The sequence below is a fragment of the Fulmarus glacialis genome, unplaced genomic scaffold (genome assembly GCF_000690835.1).
Source record: "Fulmarus glacialis isolate BGI_N327 unplaced genomic scaffold, ASM69083v1 scaffold12949, whole genome shotgun sequence".
NCBI classification, from domain to species: domain Eukaryota; kingdom Metazoa; phylum Chordata; class Aves; order Procellariiformes; family Procellariidae; genus Fulmarus; species Fulmarus glacialis.
The window spans coordinates 1-23476 of record NW_009232677.1 but is presented as its reverse complement, the minus strand read 5'-3'; the positions used below and the strand labels follow the sequence as shown (position 1 = coordinate 23476).

Sequence of the window (23476 nt, the reverse complement as noted above, 5' to 3'; positions counted from 1 at the left end):
TTAAAAAAAAAAAAAAAAAAAAAAAGGCAACATCCTATGGTCTCACTATAGATATGCTTGATCAATGAACTATATATATAGAAAGGAGTCAGGTTTAGGCACACACATGAAAGGTATTGTTAGAGACTTATAGGGTTTTTTTTGTCTGTTTGTTTGAATACAGCTACCCGCAGAAAGTGCAGGTGTAGGAAGAGAGATTACAAAGCAACCAAGAAGAAGAAATGAAAAAACTCAGTTGTCTACAAAAATCTTCTTTTTTGTGGGTTAGCAGTTCAGCCACCAGTCTGTCCAGGTATTTCACAGCTGTGAAACTGAAAATTTTACGTGCATTCACTTGCAGCCAAACCATGCTAAGAGTTCACCAAGAAAATAATCTTTTGGTACTAGTCACAATAGAACACTGGCTGAATCAATTTTTCCTCCTACATGTGAACATTGTATAGCCTTATCTTAAAACACATGGCGTTGAAAATATTTTAAACACTATGGGCAGATGCAGCAATACTGGGCTTTCAACCCATTATCCCCATAGCATTTCCCTGACCGTTCTCTCACCTCCAGGGCCAGATTCCAATCTGTGCAGTAGTTATAGTACTGCCACTTACCTCGAAAAAAACCACTACTGTGCTTTTTCCAAGCTCTGATGCAAATCTGGCCCCAAGAATACGTGAGACACTTATAATCATACGAATGTTTTCATCACAGCATGGAAATAATTAGACTTGGAAAATCCAGCCTACTGTTGCTGTAGGGTAAATTGAAACAAGAAGAGAATTTGGTAGCTTATTCAAAAAGATTAGAAAGTGAATGTACAGCTACATTGAAGAACAAGAGCTGTTTAAGTGAAGTAGAACACAAACTCTTGAGCATGTTGGACTGAGACAGATGATAAAAAACCAGTCTGGCACTCACAGAAGTACAGCAATATCTTTAGACAAACACTGAAACCAGAAGACAAAGGATAAGATTAAACAAGACAGTATTTCAGCTGGAACTCTCTTTCCCACCCCAACCCATAATCAGGTAAGAGTCAGTCCCAATATGACACACTGGAGATATCTTGGAAGCTGAGGATACTAAAGCTAACATAATAGTCCATGTTAGTCTCTGAATTATATATTAAACTTATTACTGATTAACTACTACTTAAAACATTTCTATGCCTCCATTCTTCCCTACTACAGTCAAAAGTGCTACCCTTATTAAATGAGCAGACAGATGTTTTAAATAAGAGTTATTCAACAGATCTGAAGTAATTTAAGAGTTAGTATAACACTGGCTTCCACCAGATTTCCAAAACGGTCACTGAAAAAAATTAAGCTGAAGTGAAACAAATGAGTTGTTATTTCACTGTAAAAGAATTAATGCCAGATAAGCCAAGAGATGCTGAAAGAGAATGCTTTAGTGCTCATCTGGTGACATAAGCACATGTTTCATGAACTCTATGTGAGAAAGCTGTGAAATAAACAATTCTAGCAATAAAATCTTAAATGTTAGTACATTCACTGTCATCACCTGGCTATTATCACTGCAAGTAGGTCTGAATGTAAAGGGTATGTAATAAATTCTATATTAAAGCAACCAGAACATTCTATTATATTATTATTAACATATTTTGTAACCAGAAAAACATCCCTTCAGCTCCCTCCAAACTGAAGAAACCTCCCTAGCACTTCTCAGAGACTACCAATATTCTTAAGAAGAAACAGGGTTATTAAAGAAAACTTGTGGTGGATCACGAGGCCTTTCTCACAATCCAGACAGCATGCTGGGGATTTCTTCAAAATGACTTAAAATATGTAAATAATTATAAATCACAAGTTCTATTATTTCACGGGTTAGGTGAATACAAGCAGGCAAAAGAAGATTTCAACAATATCTGATTTTGCCCATTTTGAAAGAGGTTAATCTACCTAATGCCACCCAACATATTTTGTTCTAATAGAGCTTATGCATACGAACAAGAAAGAAGCTCCTACCTTGGATTAATCTTTGCTTCTTCCATCATTTTCTTGAAATCCTCCTTGGCCTGCATTATTTTGTTTTTCTTCTCCTTGCGCTCTTCTTCTGCTCGGGTTTTCACATACTGATCAAATACCTACAGAAACACCAGTCACCAACATAAAACATACAAACCTGAAGCCACATAAGCTCTAGGCAAAAGGGAGGTAAAATCCCATTTCTTTCCTGTTCTCCCATTTCCTTTCCTCTCACCACAGAACCAACATAGACGAGGTAGAAAGAAGCAGTAGGGACTCTTTGTATTTGAATATGCAAATTACTCCAATCTGCTGAACAGGTAGTGTACTGTATCTAAACATGTAATCTGAGACCTGTGAAGAAGTTTCTTACACATTCGTGTTACATTAACATTTTTCGGGGCCATATGTTTAAGACAGCAGACGCTTCCTGTATTCTTCCCTACATCCATTTGAAGAAAAGCTTCTGGAGTGAGAACTTGCTTAACAATAAAAATGCACTTTAGTTTTTCCCCCAACCACCTTTTTTTTTTTTTTAATAAATAGATAAATTATTCATTATGCCAATATTTTGAAGAGTTACTGACGATTCTCACGATTTCATTCATGTTTAGGGAGCTCTCTGTATGCGTACAAGTTTCACTGTGTTAAAATATTAGATCTGGAAAAATAAAAAATATCACTTCTTTTCTTGCTGGCTTCTTCCATTTCCAGACAAACCCTAATCATAACAAAACCCCCCTGCAACACTGATTAGTCTGGAAGGCTAGCAGGAACAAAAATAACAGATCGAGGATTTAGATAAAGTCTGTGGTAACCGCGTCTGGATGAGGAGTGAATTTGACTTCTATTTTACCTGTTTTCTTTCTTTTGGGTTGAGAAGTAAGTAACGAGGATCAAAAACTATCTTGTGCAGCTCTTTCTCCCATGTTGAAAAAGCAGAGACCTTTAATTAAAAAAAGTCAGATTTTAACTAATGGTTAAATTTCCTCAAATATATAGAAGTTGTACAGTTTTGCTTGAAAACTATAGGACATCTGATGAAAAGAGGGAAACAAACTCATCCTGAAGTTTTCATCACTAATAGATGATGGAGGCTGCCATAGCAAGTTTCAACGCTAATTAGCTCTGAAAACTTTGAAATAATAACACATGCTTAATTACTACTACTGTGTGTCATTAAAAAAAAAAAGTACATCAGAAGAAAGCCTTGACATTCTATGTTCTCATATCCCATGCCTGCTCTATACCTTTTCTGAATGTTACGAATGTAAACAGTTCTGCTACAAAAGAGATTGATTTAAAAACGTTCAAGTTCATCTTAAACAAGCTTTATTAAAAACTATCCCATAAAATCTAGTTATTGAAACTAAAGGAAAGCTGCATAGGCAGCTGGAACCACTTCCATTTTTTAAAGTTACTATATAAATTCATATTTTAATAGCCTAATTTATCTATCAAAACTGATTGGTATCAAGCAGATTTCAAATTTAGTTAACTAAAAGCAAAAAATGTCCCATTTAAGGATAAGAGCATACAGACTACAGTGGAACTTACTGCTTTTCTCATGTAGAAACATTTCCAAAAACATTAAGGATATGTCCAGTTTGTTTGTCCTATTTATTTTCAATGGCAGCTTTCAATTAGGTAATTACTTAACTTGGGAAAAAGGTTTAAAAAAAAAAAAAATCTGTCTTGATACTGTTTAATTTCAGTTACTTAGAAATCAAAATTCTGCTATAATTGTAACATTCTTTGAAATATGGATTCTGGTACCAAATGCATCCATTAACCAGAGAAAGGACGAGATTGTTTTCCTTACATAAAGCACCGCAGGTTCTGAATTCGCTAAGAATTGAGACCTCCGCCTGAACTTCCCCCTCCCTCTCTCCCCTTCTCACATACACACACACACACACACACTGATTTCTCTGACCCCTCTTTCTAGAAGCATGTCCTTGAATTGTTTCATCCGAGCCTCCAGAGGGACAATGGCTCTTTCTCTCGCGGCTTTAATTTCAGCTTCCATAGCAGCCTCCTTCTCTGAATCAATATCTTTGTTATCATCTTTCCTGAAAAAAATTAAACATACAGTATAACTTGAGAAGTATTATGTCAACCCTGTAGGTTAGAAATTGAACTACACCAGGACAGAATGGATAGAACAGATTACTTCAGAAGTGTTGGCTTACAAATCATGAAAGCCATTCTTTGAGACTTGGATATAAATGCTTCCATACTGAAAGAGCTCACGAACCAATGTATTCTCAACAACTTCAGTGCCAACAAATGACTCCAAGAAGTTAGCACATTCTGGTTGTATTCAATGGTCTCGCCAGATGTGCAATAGATTTTACATTAACCGCACTAATTTTCTAATCTTCTGTTCAAGACCACGAGGCACAGTGAAAAGACTAAGGGAGGTAGTTCAAATTGAGAATACCATACAATCATTACAACAGAAAATGCTGTAACGCAATTAATACACTCACCCATCAAAGCACTTCTGGAAAAAAGTGTGCTGTTTGTTGATTTATGTTTACTAAAAGCAAATGCACTTCATCCCAAACAAACTCAAAATCCTAATTACTAACAACTTTATGATCACCCCTAAGAGTACACAATAACAAATAAAATGGTAAAACTACTTTTAAAACAGTGCGTGTAAGTAACAGAGTGAAGTGACATATATCGCTTCCAATAGGCAAAACAGATCAAAAGACCCAAACAAAACCCTCAAACCTTTGTAACAGAGTGAAAACAGAGTAATCACTATGAAAATCTAGATGGCTGGATTTTTTGGCAACAAAATCTTGTGCACAGAAATTAACAAGCTAGATAAACAAGCAACAGAAGCAAACTATTTAAGATAAACTGCACTTAAAATATCCCTTGGATTCACCCACTTATACCATTTATTTCCATTTCGAATGATTTCCAGAGATGCTATTTCCTCTATAAGTGAATTTCAGCTATCTCAGAAAAATATCAAATACTTGAGCTGCTAAAGTAAAATAGTAGGAAGTTCATGATTGTGTTCACCAATCCTATTAGTTACTGTTCTACTCTGCTGAATATATATACAGTATACACACTGCTCAGATGAAAAACTTTAGGTTTTTTATCCACACAGACCACTTAGTATTGAAAAGGCAAACTTACTTGCGCTTTTTAATTTTAATAGGCTCATCTTCATTTGCTTCCTCTGTAGATTCATGTTCTTCTCTAACTGTAACAGATTTCAATAATAATTTAGATTTTATCTTTATGAAAAGTTTGTAAATCACAAATGAAACCTTGGGCAAAAACAGAGGACAATGCGTGCAGCAATAATATATTCTGACAAAGGAAGACATATGGTTTTCAGTTGCTTTCAGAATAACACTACTGGAATTTGGTGGCAGGACTAATGGACTTGTGGCCAACTTTGTATTTAAAATTACAAACACTGACCTCTTATTTCCAGGGAAAAAAAACAACTCAGGCTAAACAGTCTAATGAAGCACATTTGGATCTCCTGATTACCTACTTGCACTTTGCTCTCCTCCAACTACCAAGCCCACATGTCATCCCAGGATCATTTACTAGAACTCATGCCAGAAAGAAGTCTCATCTCAGCAGCCTCTTGAATGTTCTCTGCTCTTGGCAGCTGTTTCCAAAACTGTATTCCAGTTGATGTTCTCTAAGTTAAATCCTCTTCTGTGAGAGCCCATTCGTACATTATGATTAATCTTTTCTGGCCCCCAAATTCCTCTTGCTTATAAAACAAACACAGTCCCTTTTTTTAGTCAGTAAAAACTGTGGGGGGTTTTCAGCCTGTTGGCATTTAGAAAAAAAATTAACCTTGTTAGTATCTACTTTCTTCAATACACTGTTTTTTCCCCAAAGGACTCTATAAATCTGCATTCCCACTAGCCTTCTTAAATTCCAAAGTATCATACATTTTTCAATATGCCCCTACATTTCTCTCACTTATTTAAATGTTACTAGCTTTGGAAATCAACACAAAATAAGTGATGAATTATATTCAGACTTCTTAAGAAGGCTGTAAGATGGCTCTTACTAAGTTTTTTTCCTTCTTCCATTCCTTTTTTGTGAGGAGGTTCTTGAATAATTTTGTCCACATCAGCTCTTCCAATTAGGTCATCTGGTCGGTCCCACATAGAAAGACGAGTGGTAGGGTTATAGAAGAAAACACGCTCATCACCAGTCCACACCACACACCTAGAAATTTAACAGTCAGACAGAAGTCTTGTATTACCTTTGTCTTCATTGATTCTGTATACCTGTTACCATATTCAAAGACTGAAGCAAGCATAACGGTCACAGACAGATTCAGGTTATACTGACTGCACATCTACCAGACATCCCTACTGTCCAAATGGGATACTGAATTATTGCTTTTCTCTGCTAGCAGATTTGAAATGCAATTTTAAAAATGCTTTTTATGAGGTGCTGCAGTATATTCAGTTCTTCTCTAGAAAAATGTTTTAGACAGCTCAATCAGATTTTGGGATAAAACATACCTCATCACTTCAATGTCCCGCAAAATATAAGAAAAAGCAACCTAATGATCTTGCCAGGATTTTACAAATGATGAGGTGAAAGAACCGCAGAGATAATTCGAAAGGAGAATTAAAAAGCATCGATGGCTAAATGGCAAAAATGAAAACAATATCCCTTTCCCATAAGTAAGATTTTTACTTTGGTCATCCAAACACACAAAGACGATTTACATATATTACAGCAAGAGTAACCTCATCATGACATTATACACATAGGCACCTGATCAGTGTCTATGCCAAGTAGAGGGGGGAAAAAAAAAAAAAGGATTGTTTTGGCCAGCAACTGCACCTATTCGTTCCCCAAGGCATAAGGGCAAAAGCAGTCAAAGGTTTTTTTTTGGCCAGTATTTCATACTAGATCAGGAGGAATCGGTGGCAGATGAAGGGGGCTGGGATACGGAATCTATACTGGTAATGTACCTCATAGGACTGCAGTTAGCGTGTGGTAGAAAGGCTATACACACCCACCACTGAACGTTATGAGTGCTGGCACAGTGTGAACAGCGCTGGCTGGAGGAATCGAACGTTATCTGAGACAGAAGCATAGCAAGAACAGGATCTTCACACACTGTTACTTGTTCTAACTACCCAGCGACCTTCCTGGTGGCTACAGGAAACGACATTTCAGTCCCGCAGTAGCAGGCCATACGGAAAACCGTTACCTACCATGGCGTTCCTGGAATAGGAGTGGTTGCAACTGGCTTGGCCTTCTGAGCTGCTTTCTCTTCTTCAGTCATTTCTTCCTCTTTTGGCTCCTCAAGGGAAAAACGAGTTACAGGATTCAGGCAATGACAGCTAGCTAATTATTTATTATAAAGTAATTAACTTGTTTTAAACAAGCAAATGTATTTTGAAACAATGCTAACAAACAGCTCACAATTACACTTCATCCATGCTTAAAACAGAAGCATTGGAATTTCAACACATAGACAGTAACTGCTATTCAAAAATCTCAACTCAGAAAACCTCTAAGTGTATAGTTAACTTTGACTTCAATGAAACCTTATTTAAATGCCTTCCTAGATCTGCATGAATCCTTGAATCAAGGCCTGAATACAGGGGCAAGGGTGTAGTTTCTCACAAAGAAATTTTGATTTATTCTTAAAATTGATTTACTTGAAAATGAGACATGTACTACAAAACAGTCAAAAATCTGCAATAACCTTTGTAACAGAAATAAGCAAACTAGCAACTATCTCAAAAGTAAAGAGGGTAGAGTGGTAATAAAAAACAGCAACCGAATTCTGTGCTTTTGCCTACTAAGCTACATCGAAGTTCACAGAAATCAGTATAAAAGCTTTAATTTTTATTCAAACACCTTAGCATCTTCAAGAGCTATGCTTTCTCAGCATGACAAAATGCCTTACAAGAAAAAAGTTAATTTTGTTTACTGCAATGTAAACACTACAGACATTTTTTAGGACATGTGTTCCTAACAGACCAAAGTTACCAGTTATAGCACATGGAGAACATGTAAGCTTTGTTTCAAAATTGTTCAAAATAAAGAAGTAAAGAAATAGAGGAAAAGCTATTAATTTAAAGATTTCAAACATTCAGGACAAGTTTCATTTTTCTGAACCCCTTAAAATCAGCGTGAGAACATCATGTCCATGTAATTAGCTAACTTTTTTCCATGTTCTTACTAATTTCTTAACTCACATACTCTTTTTTTCTTTCAAATGTCCTTTTTTCCTTATGTTAAAAAAAAAAAAAAAAGGGGGAAAAAAAAAGCTATGAGTCCAAAAAGGAAGGCTTTCAGAATCACCCCAGGAATTTAAGAACTCAAATTACTAACCATGTCTCCTGTCAATATGCCTGGTCTACAGATGCATCCACACCTGTAGGATGTAGGATTCAAAATGGCGATACTGACTATTTGGTTGCAAGGTCTTTTACCTCCTTTATAAGTTCTTTTATAGGTTCTTCTTTTGGCTCTTCTTCTTCTGTCTCCATTGGTAAAGGCTCCTCCGTAGGTTCTTTAATTGGCTCTTTAATCTTCTCTTCCATTTTTTCTAAATAAAGATAGAATTTTCCTTAGTATTATTAAGAAACCATTATAGAACCACAACAGATTTATTTTTATCAGTACGATTTTCCAAGCACAACAGCAAAACAAAACTTATTTTTCATGTATTTTCATCACTTTCTGTCCTTCTTGGGCTTTACAGTGTCTGCTTATAAAGACATGATTATCTCCTGCACCAAGATCAACTTGGGACTAGGAAAGGAAATATCGTAAAGCAGCCTATTATATTAAAAAACTAACTAAAGCGTACCAACAGAAATAGCTGAAACACCAATAAAAATATCAACCAACAGTTGCAACAAACAGTGCAACACTGAAGACCACTTTCAGATTTGAAAAGCTGTTGACAAAAAAAATTAGAGAAAATTCACGGAGAATCATCTGAGAATTGCTCTGTACCCACTTAAAAAAAATTACAAAATGTATAATCTTTACTCAGCAAAATTGATATTTGCTGCCTTAGATGTTTTCACCTGAAAAACAAGACCTATTATTTAAACCTGAATTATTAGAAAGATGGGTATTAAGTAAACTAGCTAACTACGTAAGTGTTCTAAACAAAGATTTCTTGTAACTGAAAAATTCAGCAGACAATAAAAGGAAGAACTATTTGTTTTCCTAAAAGACTTCATAAACTGAATAAAAGCCAGAGGATTTTTGCCCCTTCTTCCTTATTTATGATACAAGAACAATTTCCCTCCTATATAACAACACCCATGGATGTAATGTGGATTCAAATAAACACAAGCCACAGAATATGACAAGAATATGACTTAGGGATGTGGACAGGAGGAAGTAATTTATTTTTTTCCTCATATTCCGAATCTGTTTATATACTTAGTTTTTGAAGATCTGAAATTTAGCATTTCAATGATCTTCATTCTTCCCTGCTTTACAGTCTTGAGAATAACCGAATTTTTGCCTCACTCTCTATCTTTCTGCAATTGGGATCTTCTCAAACACGTGAGTACGTAAAGTACTTACTTTCTACTGGAGTGGAAACACGCATTTACCCAAGTGTCACAGGATTTGGAAGCAACTCTAGAACCAAAAACTCTTACAATACAATAGGAAACAAAGAAACTGTAACTTCCAGACTCAAGAGCAACTCAAATAGATACTTATAATCAGGATTTAAAAATATTCTTAAAGGAGATAAGGGATTAGAAATGTTCTCGTTCACATTTTCAAACACAACCATTAATGGTCTAAGCAATTTTGCCTAGTATACAGCTATATTTAAAAAAAAAAAAGGTACCTTTTTCTTTCAGTTCTTGGGGTTTTTCCCACGTTGACTCCAAAGTCCTATTGTTATAATAGTAAGTCTTTCCATCTGCTGTTTTGTACTCTGTCCACTCAGAGACTGCTGTTGCTCCAGCCAACGTAGCAGGTGAAGCGGCAATAGCAACCTGAGGATGGATCATAGGTACAATGGGAGGGGCCATGCCTGGCAAGACACCTGTGTAAAGAAGAAAAAAGAAAAAAAAAAAAGAAAAAAAGAAAAAAAGAAAAGAAAAAAGCAAAGAAAACAGTAAGTGACAATGAAGTACCAAAGAACCAAAATCTAGCACTTCACTGACTTAATTTACAAATAATCAACTTATATAAATAAATAAGGATTGTTTTAAAAATTAAATAGGAAAGCAATGCATTGTTACTAGATTTCCTCGCTGTGTTTTACAATCAGTAATGCCCATATTACCAGGCAAATTAGATAGCTTTTTATTTTAGAGTAATGTGTAATTCTGCACAGCACAAAGCTTATTAGTTTTTAGACAATTTTGAAGTATTAAAGCAAATAAGTGCTCTATTTATTAAAAAAGTCTTATTAGATCTCTACAGCAAGTAATTATTAAAAAAAAATCTACTTCACGGTTTAATTATGCTGTCATTTTAAGAGATATTCCTATTGCTCTTGGAAAAAAAGACAACAATGGCTTGAATTCGAGCAGAACTCTGATAAATCTTAAATCCTGACTTAAAAAAAGTTAACATTAATTCAGAGCCTTGAATAAAAACTGATGAGAATGAAATAATTTCAGACTGTGTGACAGTTTTGTTAATACTGAAGACCGATTGGTAAAAACATTTTATTCACATCCTAAAGCAAAAAGGGAAGTAAATACCCAAAGATAAGAAAGCCAGAATGCTACATTATCCTATTACTCCTCTACTCATCCCAACAAAATGGATATATTGAACATATTTTGAGTGACAAGTTCTAGAAAAACAAATTGGATAGTACTAGAGCTACAAGATCATAATTTTGAGCTTTTAACATTTATATGAAAAAGTCTATCTTTTTAAATAATGGAAAAGCACACATTACACATTGCCATAAATTATTCTCAGTAAGTGACTTTTCTTAAATCCACAATTTGAAAAATGAAAATTTATACTAAGACGCACATACACGCACACCAACATGCGAGCACAATCATGTCACTATACATGTGGAAGTAGGAAAAACAAAAATCCACACACAAGAAACTAATAACTAAGAAGTATGGGCATGAAGAGGTTCACAATTATTACAGAACTCAATGATTACAGAAAACTGTATTGGATTTTTTGTATAAAATAAGCTAACGCTAACAGTTATTTGGGAAAGTTATTTCCTGGCCAAATACTTTATTTGCATTTATACTGGTTTTGAAAAGAAAGTATATATATTCATTCAATTGGGGAAGCAAATAAATAAATAAAAGATAAACAACAACATTCACTACCATGCCAACTTACAGACAAAACGAACTAAGATGGTTTTGAAAATTACCGGTCTTGGTGGTAGCGACTGTCTTTACATACGGGCAGCTGACTATTTGCATCATTGCTACACCTGTAAAATGGATAAGCAAGCATGTTGGAAAGCTGCCATTGTATGTCAGCTACCACTGGGAGTCTGGACATTACAGATTTCCTGCTACAATTTGGAATGCCATTTTCAGCTGGCAAAGAGAAAGCCTCCCGGCAAGAAAATGTGAATCATTTTTGCTCCAACATTTTATGCCAGATCAAATGTAAAACTAATTTAAGCTGCAGCAACAGTTTCTGCCTACATTAAACAGCTGTTTAGCAAATTATTGGGATGTCATTAAAAAGAAAAAAGATATTTCAATGAAGACTCAGGGGTTTAAGTTCATTCAAGGGGGAACTCAGCTCTCCTTGTAGGGCAGTACCATGGGAAAATATTCTACTAATGGTGCTGTTTTCCACTGACAGCCTTTGTTCAGACAGATCCATCAGAGGAGCAGCAACAAAGTGAAACTAACGGTCTTTGCTATTTTCAGTCTGCTGCTGCATTTAGAAAGCAGTGGTAAGAGTAGAAGGACAGATTTAAACTAGTCAGAGTAGCAAGGCATGGCAGGGTGAAAGCCAAGTTCAACCCAGAGGGAAAGCTGAGGTTATGAGGGTCATTACGGAAAGGCTGGAGGTGGAAGAAGTTGGGGGGAAAGAAATAAAAGCAATGAAGCTGCAAACAGAGGTACACAAAGCTGCACTAAGTCAGTGGCAGCGAACATTTTCTTTATTTTTCATTATCAAGGATGTCACGAGCTGAAAAATGCTCTAAAAGCAGCCTAACTAGCCCTCAAAAAGGTAGCATCATGCACTGTTCTGCTCTCCAGCTCATTAAGAAACAATGTAGAAAGGTCACAAAGAGGGAAGCATCTAATCCTCTTTAATTAGACGGAAAATTCAGTAGGAAATTAGACAGGGGTAAGGGGAACGCATTTCCAAAAGCCTTCATTTTTGGGTGCAGAAGGAAACTATAGAACTTCTTTCCACGTTGGTTCAGTCTGGACACTGAGAAACTGAAATACTTCAGAAACTTCCCCTTAAATGGCTTCAATTCCATCATCTGAGGTTGGAAATCCTCCAGCACAAAGTGAAATTAAACCCCTGTGTTTATAACCAAAGTAATTTCTACTTTTCTTCATCAGAGATCTAGTATGGAAAGCATACAAAAATGCTGCCAATTTATTTAAAAAAATATTTCTGAGAAGATGGAATTTAATAATAATTTCAATGAAAGAATCCAAAACTAGTTTTATAAAAAAAAGCATGAATTGAGACACAAAAACATTGACTCAAACAGCACTGAATGAAGTGTTCATCTAAATTTTGAGGATGGGGTGTCATGTTGTGTACTTGAAAATGAATTTGAAAATTCGTTTTGTTAAGGAAGTTACAGCATGTCTTAAAACTGGGTCAGTATAAATAATGCCATCTGCAGGATCACTGAAATTAGAGATACTGCAGCGCAGATAAGACTTAGCAAATACCCAAGCTGTTTCCTCTGCCAAGTTCATTCTCAAACATACAACTAACTTTTAAGGTATGAATTAAGAGAAAGCAGACTTACTTTTTAAGATCTGAGATTACGAGATATCACTAATCAACTCTTCCATTGTTCCGTCTTACTACAGTATAATACAGAGATTAACTTTGAAATCAGTTGACAGTGGTATTGTTCAGCTCTGTCTCTGTAACTTGAAAGCAATCTGGCTGATATTATATCTAGCTTAAAGCTCCAAACATCTATACAGTAAAACTTCATAAGCCTTTTTGACTTCACCTTATACTGCTGTGAAGTCATTTTGACTTCTCTTTAGTTTCTTGTTACTGTAAAATATTTTAAAGGTTTCCTTTTCTTTTATAGTGTTTATAAACCTTTACAACCAACTCAAGCCAGAATTAGCTGAAAGAAGTAGACTGATTTTATTCTGTAATCAGGCAAATGACAGATTAGACTCATTAGTGGAAGCACGCACTTTACGGCTAGGTATCCTTCCTATGCATTATGGGTTCCACCCAAAAGGCTCATCTCACTGTGAGAACAGGAGAAGAAGCCAGATCTAAGACTCGCTACCAGGAAAATTCTGAAAAAAAAAATTTTCGAAAACGAGTTTAAAAAGGAGAAAATCGATGTTCTTGCTCTGTCTTTCCTTCTGTATTGCACTACTCACAAAACTTTTTGTCTGAGAGCTTATGAAAAAACCCAGCCCCAGCGCACATCCTGGTGTCCATTTTCACTGGCACTCTTCTCTACTGCTTCGACCATCCACAATTCACCTGACAGTTCACACTTGAGTAGATGATTATATCCTTCAAAGGTATGTAAGGACCCTTCACTCTATGCTGATCCCTTGCTGGCAATGTCAGAAATTGCAGTTAAGGACATTCAGCTAATCACCTTTAAGGCTTAACCCTTTTTATTGTTCTTCCAAACCTCACAAATATACAGACATCAGAATTCTCCTCTACCCTTTACCCATTTTTCGTTCAGCCTTGAATATCATGTTCAGCACAGTATTTTTTTCCTGTCTTAAAACAATGAGTACTACACTGCAATTTCCTTTTCAAGCAAATTACAGATTAAAGTAGCTTCACTGAGTTATTTTAGAAGACTATCCTAATAGCAGAGGCAACTAAAAGTTGGTCCTCTCTTCTAGTTAGCAGAACTAATACCCATTTTAACTACTTTGATGCTTATATCCGTTATCAAAGAAGTGTTATAAAGGATTACTTTTCATCCAACCAATTTGATGGAAGGTAAAGGCCTCCCTTCATATGTACTGGATCAATGCGTTAAAAGGACAGCAGGAAAGAAGGCACCTCACTCAGCTTGTACAGAGAGTGTAAAATATGAGGATGCTGCTCAGAGCTGCTTCTTTGTAATTCCTAATCAGAAACTAACTTGTATCCAATACAACTGCAGTCTCAAACCTTCCTTTGCAACATCATCAGCTCTCGGTATATATTTAGCACTACTGCACACTGAAAAAACATTAATTACTTTTGTACTAGAACAGGAACTCAACTGTATCCATGCAAACTGAAACATGGTATTTAAGCAATGAGTGGCTTTAGCGACCTCTTAGGAGGACCTCTGCAGCAACTACAAACATTAGTCGAGTCCAAAATTTTGCCAGCCTGAAATTAGTTCCTTAAGTATCTAAATATTTTATAAACACTTAAGAAAATATTATTTACCCAGGAACCAGTGGGCTACCATCTAAGATTTCTTCTCAATAGTTTTTACATCCAAAGCCTATGAATAATACCCTAGCATCTTGAATGCCTTCATTACGGTCCTCAGCTTAAACCTCAATGTTTTGCATAAGCATTCAGCATCATACTTGATAGTTGCAAACCAAGAGAACTGGAAACACCTAACACCTTTCAGGGGTAATGCATTTGAATGGTAATTTTTCCTGCTTATAAATATATTATTTTCTTTTAATTTCTTTCAGCTATAATCCATGTCCTAATAAATATTTATGCACAAGACTTAAGGTCTAAATTAAGCACATAGAAAAAAAATTATAGCTATATTGCAGTTAGTAAAAAAGAGTACTACAATATTCTCAGTCACATATGGATTCTGTCCAGAAGCTCACTTTTTTTTTTAAATAGGATGACACAATAGACATGTGCCATGAGATTGTTTAGTGCAATTCTTACGTTTCCCTATCATCTAAAAGAATGAGATTCACATGTTTAAATGCAGCTGTTTTCTTTTTCCCATATGTAGATCAAAGAACTAGAAGTCAAAAAAATGTTCATGTTCTTTTTTAATTAAAAAGTCTGTCTGCTAACCCTGAATTCTTTCAAAAATACTCTGAGTGGAGAGGATTCAGGCAAGTCCCGTACACAGTGGACACATGAGTGCAAACAAATTGACAACATGGACATGTAGCGGACAAGACAATTACAGTTCGCCAATTTACCTGGAAGTGGAATAGGCATGCCAGGAAGGGGGACACGAAATGGAGGTACCATTACTGGTGGAAAAGCAGGAATTGCTGCAGTTGGTTGAGGTACTGCATGAGGAACTGCAGGAGGCAATGTCTGTGGGACTGGCTGGGGTACAGTCTGCACAGGTGTAGCAGAAGGAGCAGAGGTTGAAACACTGACTGATGGTGTGGCAACTGAAACACCCGAACTCGGGGTCTGGTCTTGTGTGGTAGGTGCTGATAAAAAAAAACAAAGAACACCTTGTATCTTAGACACTACAATATATTTGCTGCAAACATACTGGCTCTCTGTTTCCCAACAGATGTTATGTAAGCAGATATTTAGGAAGACACTCTTGGACAAAAAAAACTTTGCCTTCTCTGTAACATTAAACATTCACAAAGAAAGTCAATTTCAAATTTTACTTTGTCCCATTCTTTACACCTAACAAGTCTCTACAGGAATAGCAAGGGTGTACCAAAGGACAAATATAGCCTCTGTATCCCTGTTCAGAAAAATAGAAAGGGAATGTTACAGAGAGTTTCAAATGGAAAAAGATTGTTCTTACGTTAAATGAACACAGGTTGTGCTTTTTAACAATAATGGCAGCAGCATGTGCATAACAACAGTCTGTCTAAAACTATGCTTATTAAGCTGTGATCCAAGAATGGAAAAATATCAATAAAAAAAATGTGTAAATAAGCAAGGAAAAGCAAAGTACTTTTGTTCAGAAGCTGCAAGAACTTTCTTGGTCTTCAGTGCCTCCCAGTGGGAAAATACACCACTAGCATTCAATTCCATAATCCGTGCAGCATGACTGAAATCAGCACTTAACTGAGAATAAATAGTGCTGTGCATCAAAGCACTGGCAAACAGGAACTAGAGACGTGACTGATTAAACTCATTGACCAACCTTGCAAATTTACACTGTAAGATTTGGTAGAGGGGAGGAGAAACTGTTGTAAAAATGAGCTATTTAAAAAAAAAAAAAAAAGAAACCACACCAACTTATGACCATATTATATATAGGCATACTGAGCATTTTCTTCAGTATTTAATGACTACCCGAAGTATTCCCAATAACGTACCAGTATTAACATATTTAAATAAAGATTTTTGATCCGTTGTTAAGTGTATCAGAAAGGGTGAAAGTTCTTAGCACTGCCTGAACTTTAGGGAAACAGAGCGGACAGTCAGTATGTGATTTGTTTTAAGGCCTAAGTCAAATCAGTACCAGACAAGAATGAAGCTCAGCCAGAAGTCCCAAGTTTTTTTACAGGCCAAGTCTGAGAGTTATAAAATTATTTTAAATGATAAAATTTTATCACCTAGGCACAGACACCAACAGTAACAGTTCTTGAAAGCAAAGACAAAGTTTAGCAGGTAGAACAGGTAGAAGTGGAACAGACTCTCAGCATTCGATATTAGGAAATTTTGCTTCAGAGAAGGTGCATAAAGTGCTATTCCAAAAGTAGGATCAGTTCTCAAAAGCCTGGCATTAGACCAGAAGCTAACATTCACCTCCTACCTGACTCTTGTCACTCAGCAAAATGGTTAGAGTAGAACATATTTCAACAAATCAGCTGAATGCAGTACTAAGTTACCTTTCAAGTTAAATAAAAGCCCTAAAATGCTTTGAGCAATACAAATTATTTGCTACTCTAATGATCTGTCCTCCCTCCAGTGTTAACTGAAAGCACAATTCGAGGGTTACCTAAATTTGACTCCCTTTCATACTCAGATCTCTAAAGTTTGGGTTAAATGGTGAGTTAAGCTTGACTTGTCTCACCTGTTACAGGAAAAAGATGAAATAATTTCAGGGGATGCAACTATACACTACAGCTGGAGTTAGAACAGTTCAGCAATTGCTCATCTTCTGCACACTCTTTGGCCTGACCCAGTGCACACATTTTTGCCAGCACAGCTACAATGATTAAGACTGTCAAACAATAGGATTCCTGATCAGCATAAGTGTTGTGCTTTCAGTAGCCCTGCACGTAGACAGTAACACTAACCAAACTGTTCCTTAACAAGCGTACTTTGCTTCGTTCATCTTACTCATTGTTTGCCGGTGACACACTCATGCGCAAATAGTACATAAGATACATCTCTGTATAGGTGCTCTGCACTAGAGGCACTTTGTTAGCATGTATATGCCAAAGTATAGTATAAATCATACTATTTACATTATATGCAGATACTATGTGTAACATGCATTACGTGCACGCTGCATAAATTCAGTTCCCTTTCCTCTTGAGGTTCTCTCAATTGGCAAACCCTTTTAAAAGCAAAGGCTCAGCCCATGTAAACAGCAGTAATCTTCAGACTATTATTCAAAGGTCGTGAGTGAACAATAATGGCTCTAAGGACTTTCTTTTTCCTCTTTTGTGCAACTCTAGCAAATGGGAACTTAGGAGGCTTAGTCAGAAGAATAATGCTAATAAAAGTTATACACCAGAAGCAGCTCTATTCTGCAATCAACCAATTCTCCAAAGCCCAGGAGCAGCACTCAAAGATCCAGCCTCTTAAAGCAACAGATGCCATTTTGGAAACAAAGGGGAAATTGCTACAACTGTAACTCCTACCTCAGATTAACTTTTCTTGTGAGATACTTTTAAAAACAGTTTAGCTTTATCTATAGTCAAAAGGAAATGGACGCATAATAGCTTTGAGATGATGCAATAACAGCAGAAGAAAAATATACAAAGACCTAAAGAAAAAGGGTTGCATACTGATCTAGTATTACTCTCCTGAAGTAACTCTTTCAGAGTGGGGAAAAAAAAAAAACCCCAAAGGCTCACATGCAAGGTTCTTCTGGATTAAATACTGTACTTTAAACTCATGCTCCACCTTACGTTGAAACAACTTCCTCCTGGATACCAAGTTTTTGCTGCAGTAATTCCCCCAATCAGCATCCCCACCATCTGTTCCCCACCATTGCAAAGCTTGAGAAACCCTCAGTTACTCACTGGAAATCGTCTGTGAAACTGAAGTGGCTGTGGTTGTGGTAGAGGTTGTGGAGGACTGAGTACTCGAGGACGTGGATGGAGATGCTGCAGATGCAGGACTACTGGTGGTCGGTGTGGAGGCACCTACTGCTTGTGCCTGGGCCTGGGCTTGCGCCTGGGCCTGCGCTTGTGCAGCCAGCATCGGTGTCAACTCCGATTGCTGAATAACTTTGACCCCATCTGGTTTAGTCCACGCTGACTCACGTGTACGCGCATTATAGAAATAGACCTACAAGTTAAGAATGTCACCATCAAACAACTGCTTATCTGAAGGAAGAGCATTTATAAATGGTCCAGTTCCTCCTGTTTTAAAAATAATTAATAAGAGGATAGACAAGAGCGTTGGATTTTACCACAGTGCAAGACTGTGTACGACAACATGCTCACAACAGCAGTAAACACCCATTACTTTGCTGTTTCTGGCAACCGTCTTACCTTGCCGTCTGGAGTTTTGTTTTCTACCCATATCTCTTCAGCTGGGGGCATTGCTGGTGTTCCAGGGGCAGTGACAGGTGGGATTTGGGGGGAACATCATACCAGGAGGTGGTGGCATGCTACCCATGGGAGGAGGCATAAATGGTGGTCTCTAAAGGCATATAATAACAATAATAATGATGATGATAATAATAATAATACAATTTTCAAGCAGAATTTTCCTTTATTAGAGCACCAACAGACAGTACAACTACAGTAAGGTTAACTCCACCAGTCTTGAGAGCTCCTTTAACAACCTAATGCTACCAGCTCAGAGAATGCGCTTCCTGACAAGCCACCACCTATGGCAAAACAGCCGCAGTAAGTATTTCACTTCCGAGATGCTAACACAAACACAAAGCATCAAAAAAAGTGGCATGAAAAGAAGTGGGGTGAGAGAAAACTCCTCTCCTGAAAAGGCAAAAATATCCCAATGCAAGAAAGAGAAAGAACAGAAGAACTGTTCCTGAATAACTCAGACATCCCCAGCTGTGAATCAAATACAGCACTAAACAGTTACACAATGACCCTCCCAGTGAAGAAATATTAAAAAAAAAAAAAATTAGAAGCAAGCATCCAATTTATTAGCGGAGCACAGCAGCGGATTTCATTACAATCCATTATACTTCTCAATTTCCCATTAACTAAAATTCTAACTAGTGCTAATTTAAAAAAAAAAAAAAGAAAAAGATCAAATTACATTTGATATTACATCAATTTTCATTATTGCATCATTATAACAAATCCAGAACTGCGCTGCACACCACTGTTAACTGAAAGCCTGAGTGCTTGCTTTCTAATTCAAGGTACATTAAGTTCTTTTATTCTGCGTATTTATTTGGACTGTTCTGAAATTTCCTGTGTATAACAAGTACAGTGAATACTTCCCTATAAAAAAGACAGTCGACAAAATCCACCACGTTCTTTAACTTATTCTGCATACACCTACAACCGACCTAATTATCTCCATCACTCCAGTTCTAAATGAACTTGCGATGGAGAAGATTTCCTCTTCACAAAGGCAATACCCAGACAACTCACTGGTAAAAACCTTCTAGCTCTGCACTCATAACTGACAGGCCCAAGAATGAAATGCACACATGCAGCAAGACTAGGGCTCTGCTGAAGCTAGGATGTGTGCAGGAAATCCAGTGTCACAAAAACAAAAAGCCATTAAGGTAACTATAGCCTTTCTTTCCTTCCTTATTTCTTCTCCGCAGCTCCTCCATCAGCCATGAGATGATCTTTCTCTTTACTGCTCTACAATCTGTAAAAAGAATCCATTAGAGCTCACTTTTGCCTGCTGTTGCTGCTTCCTGGAAAAAAGGGGTTAGCCTGTTCCAGGGCAGTCCTGGGAGCGAGGAGGGGATGCCAGGTGTACAGCCAGGGGATCCAGAACGCCCTTCAGCTCCACTCTAAGCACATCCTCTCCTCCGTTTCTACCACAGGACCTTTCAACATCTTGTCATCCCTTGCACCAGAAGCAGGACGAGAAGCTAAAAACCAAATATTCGGTGCAAAGCAGAGCACAGTACTGACGTGGCATGAAAAATTTAGACATGCTTGGTGCATGGATTCCATGTACGGTAATGAGTTGTAAAAGACATGCTTACTGCATGGCATGATAAAACAGCTATGATGTAACAGCTGAGAGCTGAAGCACATTCAGAATATAAATCCAATGTATAAATCAAGGAGACATCAGCAGCTAAGCTTGGGGCTTCAAATTAACTCTGGCCAATTCTTGAAACTGCAAGAAGGAAGCAAGGTCCTGTTCTCCCCTCTCAGTCTGAGTTCCACTGCACACTCTGACACTCTCCGTTGCTTCAGAGCTTTCAAGGTAGTGCATGGGCACATGAATATTAACACTAAGAGCGAAAATGGGATCATAAAGCACCAGAACGAAGGTGCAGTAGGTGGAAATAGTCTTAAATAAACTTAAGCTGAGCATGAAAACCTACCATAGAACAAGGCCCCTAGTACTGAATGAAAGGAAGAGAAAAGATGACATTCAATGAGGTGAGTGGAGCTGTTTACATCCCTCAAACTTACTGTTTCAGTCTTCAATTCCACAGGACTTTTGTTCAGCTGAGAACTTTTCAATGAAATGAATAGCTATTTAACACCTCCCTGAGCACTCCAAGTTCTAACAACACGCTTTATGTTTGAGAAGATGGAGAGAAAACTGCTACGGAAAACATGCACTGTTTCTTCTTGAAACCTTGTGCTCGGGATGAAGATAGCACACAAAATTAAACTACAATTTGATGTTCGTTTATTTCAGATGAAGTCCAGCTTAAGTCCTTGTTCCTGCTCTTGCTGCTTCTTTGCTTCCTCTCATACCATTCCCTCCATTTCACACAAAGCTCTCTGCAGAGCTATACAGTGAACCAATCTGCATTAAGAGTAATGTGGAAAAAAGCTCCCATAGCCCTGCTGCCAAAAAACATACACAAAGCGGGGCCTAAAATACCATGAAATAACCCATGTCAGCATGTTCTCTTTCCATCTTGCCCACATCCTTACATTTTAAAATAAATTTCACAGAACTAAAGTTTTCACTATTCTATTACAAATAGTGGATTTAAACCATTATTTATAAACCACATAGTACTATTCACCTCTTTATAGGCCCGCCTGAAGTCCCACACAGTAATTATACTGCCCTAATAGCACTGTACTCCTACAATGCTATTAAAACAATACATTTCTTATTCACAAATGTGTTGTACCTTTCAAACCGTCCGCGTCTCTGAGAAGTAGGCAAAAGAACTTAAACATACATCACGGTAAAATACAGACACACATCTACCTTACTTGAGCCCAACAGGCTCATACTATCCCTGTAGGTGCTAGGAATGCTGTAAGTTTTAAAAAAACAAAACACAACAACAATAAACCTAAGATAAAGAGCATTTTCTCTCTGCCAAGAGTAAACTTATGTCAGCACAGGGACCGCCTGCAGCTGCTCCAGTCAAACACTGAGCCTACTGTTAGGTTTTTTCCCAAATGTTAGATTTTTCTTTGTCAGTGTGTTGACATTTTCTGGTGTGTTACTTACAATGCATCCTCCTGAGCACGGTGCTGAAGCAAAACATACCTGGTCACTGATTATATACCTTTTTCTCAGAATTGCTACCTGCCCGCCTAACCAATCCCTTGGTGATCAGTAATAAACAACCACAGCAATGGCAGGTGTGGCTCATGCTGGAATCCATGCGGAATTCAGCTGCACCTTCTCTGTCAGTCTTTGCGTGCATCCATCATTACCTCACTAAGTGAATACAGGCAGAACCAAGATAACCCTAGAAGGCTGACGCGTACTTCACACGCTTGCTTTGAGGTGTTCAGAAATCTGAGCACAGCCGAATCCTACATTCTGCATGGCCACAGGGCACCAACACGAAGTCAGGTTTTAGTAAAGACTCTGTTGGTGAGCGTATCCTAACTGCGTAATTGATTAATTTAGAATTGCCTCAAGGAGCTAAACAGAAGTTGCATTTACATACCACAAGTATGCATTAGTTTTATAATGCCATGCACGAACCTTATGTTTTTGCCATGCCCTGCTATTTTTTTCATCCATTTTAATGTCTCTTCTCTTGTTATTTCCACACATGAAAACAAACCCTAAATCCCAACTCAACAAACCACGAGAATCTCCCATTCTTTACCTGTAAATGTGGAGGTCCCATTGGTGGAGGAATCCCTCCTGGAGGTGGCATCGGAGGCATGTTTGGATCAAATGGAGGACGTCCAAAAGGGGGGCGAGGTGGTGGTGGAGGACCTCGCATCATACCAAAAGGTGGAGGTGGTCGCATGAGAGGCGGTGGGCCTCTCATGACTGCGTTTGGTGGGGGAGCTGGGCCACGAAATCTCAGTGCTTGCTGCTGAGCCATTCTGTGGATAAGGCCAAAGGGAAACAAAGTTTATTTTCTTTGGCTGCTTAGCTGTAGGAAAATCCATTCTTACAATAAACAGGGAAAAACCCTAATAAAAATCAAAAGGGTGTGGAAAAAATGCCAAGTTTGAACAAAGTTAAGTGTGCAACTACTTCAGTAGTTTCTTCCCCTTTGCAATTCAAGTTCGTTAGTCCTCAATTGTTAATTTTCACTCATGGAAATGAATAAGCTAGAGCTGGGATCAGGGTAGGCAGGCATTGCGGAAGCACATCCAGATCTGCCAAAGCTCCTTCAACATGACCTGCAACTCTGATTCCTGTCTGCACGTACTTCCTAGACTTCTCAAACAACGGCTGTCAATCGTGCCAAGGGTTTCAATTATTCTGTAGGACAAGTGTCTGTCAGAACTATCCACCTCCTTCGCATTTGTGACTTACATTAGGATTTGAACTCTGACCATCGCACTAAACCCGCTGTGCCCCCCAACCCTCTACACAAGGAGCTTTGTAAATGTATATATAGAAAAAAACGTTCACCTTTGGAACCAACAAACGCTCTTCTGCTGCTCTCAGGAAAACAATTTTGCCCACCATTTAGTGCCAGTGCAATACCAATGTTGGCATGATGACTCAAAATTGAAAAAAACAAAGGTTATGAGAAGGTGAACGGCAACACACACGCAACTCAGCACCCAGACCGCAGGGGCAGCCCCTGCTCCTGCTGACCTGGCCTGCAAGCGGCGCGGAGAGCGCGAGGGGCAGGCGCTGGCGGCGGGAGCCGGCAA

General features: G+C 37.7%; 1 protein-coding gene across 1 annotated transcript in view; it reads right to left on the bottom strand.

The window, feature by feature from the left end:
* The window catches only part of LOC104082054 (transcription elongation regulator 1-like), a 32757-nt gene extending 10068 nt beyond the window's left edge, over positions 1-22689 (bottom strand). The window contains 14 exon segments of the mRNA XM_009585015.1: positions 1980-2098; positions 2836-2925; positions 3916-4051; positions 5142-5208; positions 6043-6203; positions 7211-7299; positions 8441-8556; positions 9829-10029; positions 11347-11409; positions 15302-15544; positions 18278-18545; positions 18752-18833; positions 18835-18902; positions 22465-22689. Of these exon segments, the coding sequence (XP_009583310.1) occupies positions 1980-2098; positions 2836-2925; positions 3916-4051; positions 5142-5208; positions 6043-6203; positions 7211-7299; positions 8441-8556; positions 9829-10029; positions 11347-11409; positions 15302-15544; positions 18278-18545; positions 18752-18833; positions 18835-18902; positions 22465-22689 (1928 nt within the window).
* Positions 22690-23476: the final 787 nt, after the last annotated feature.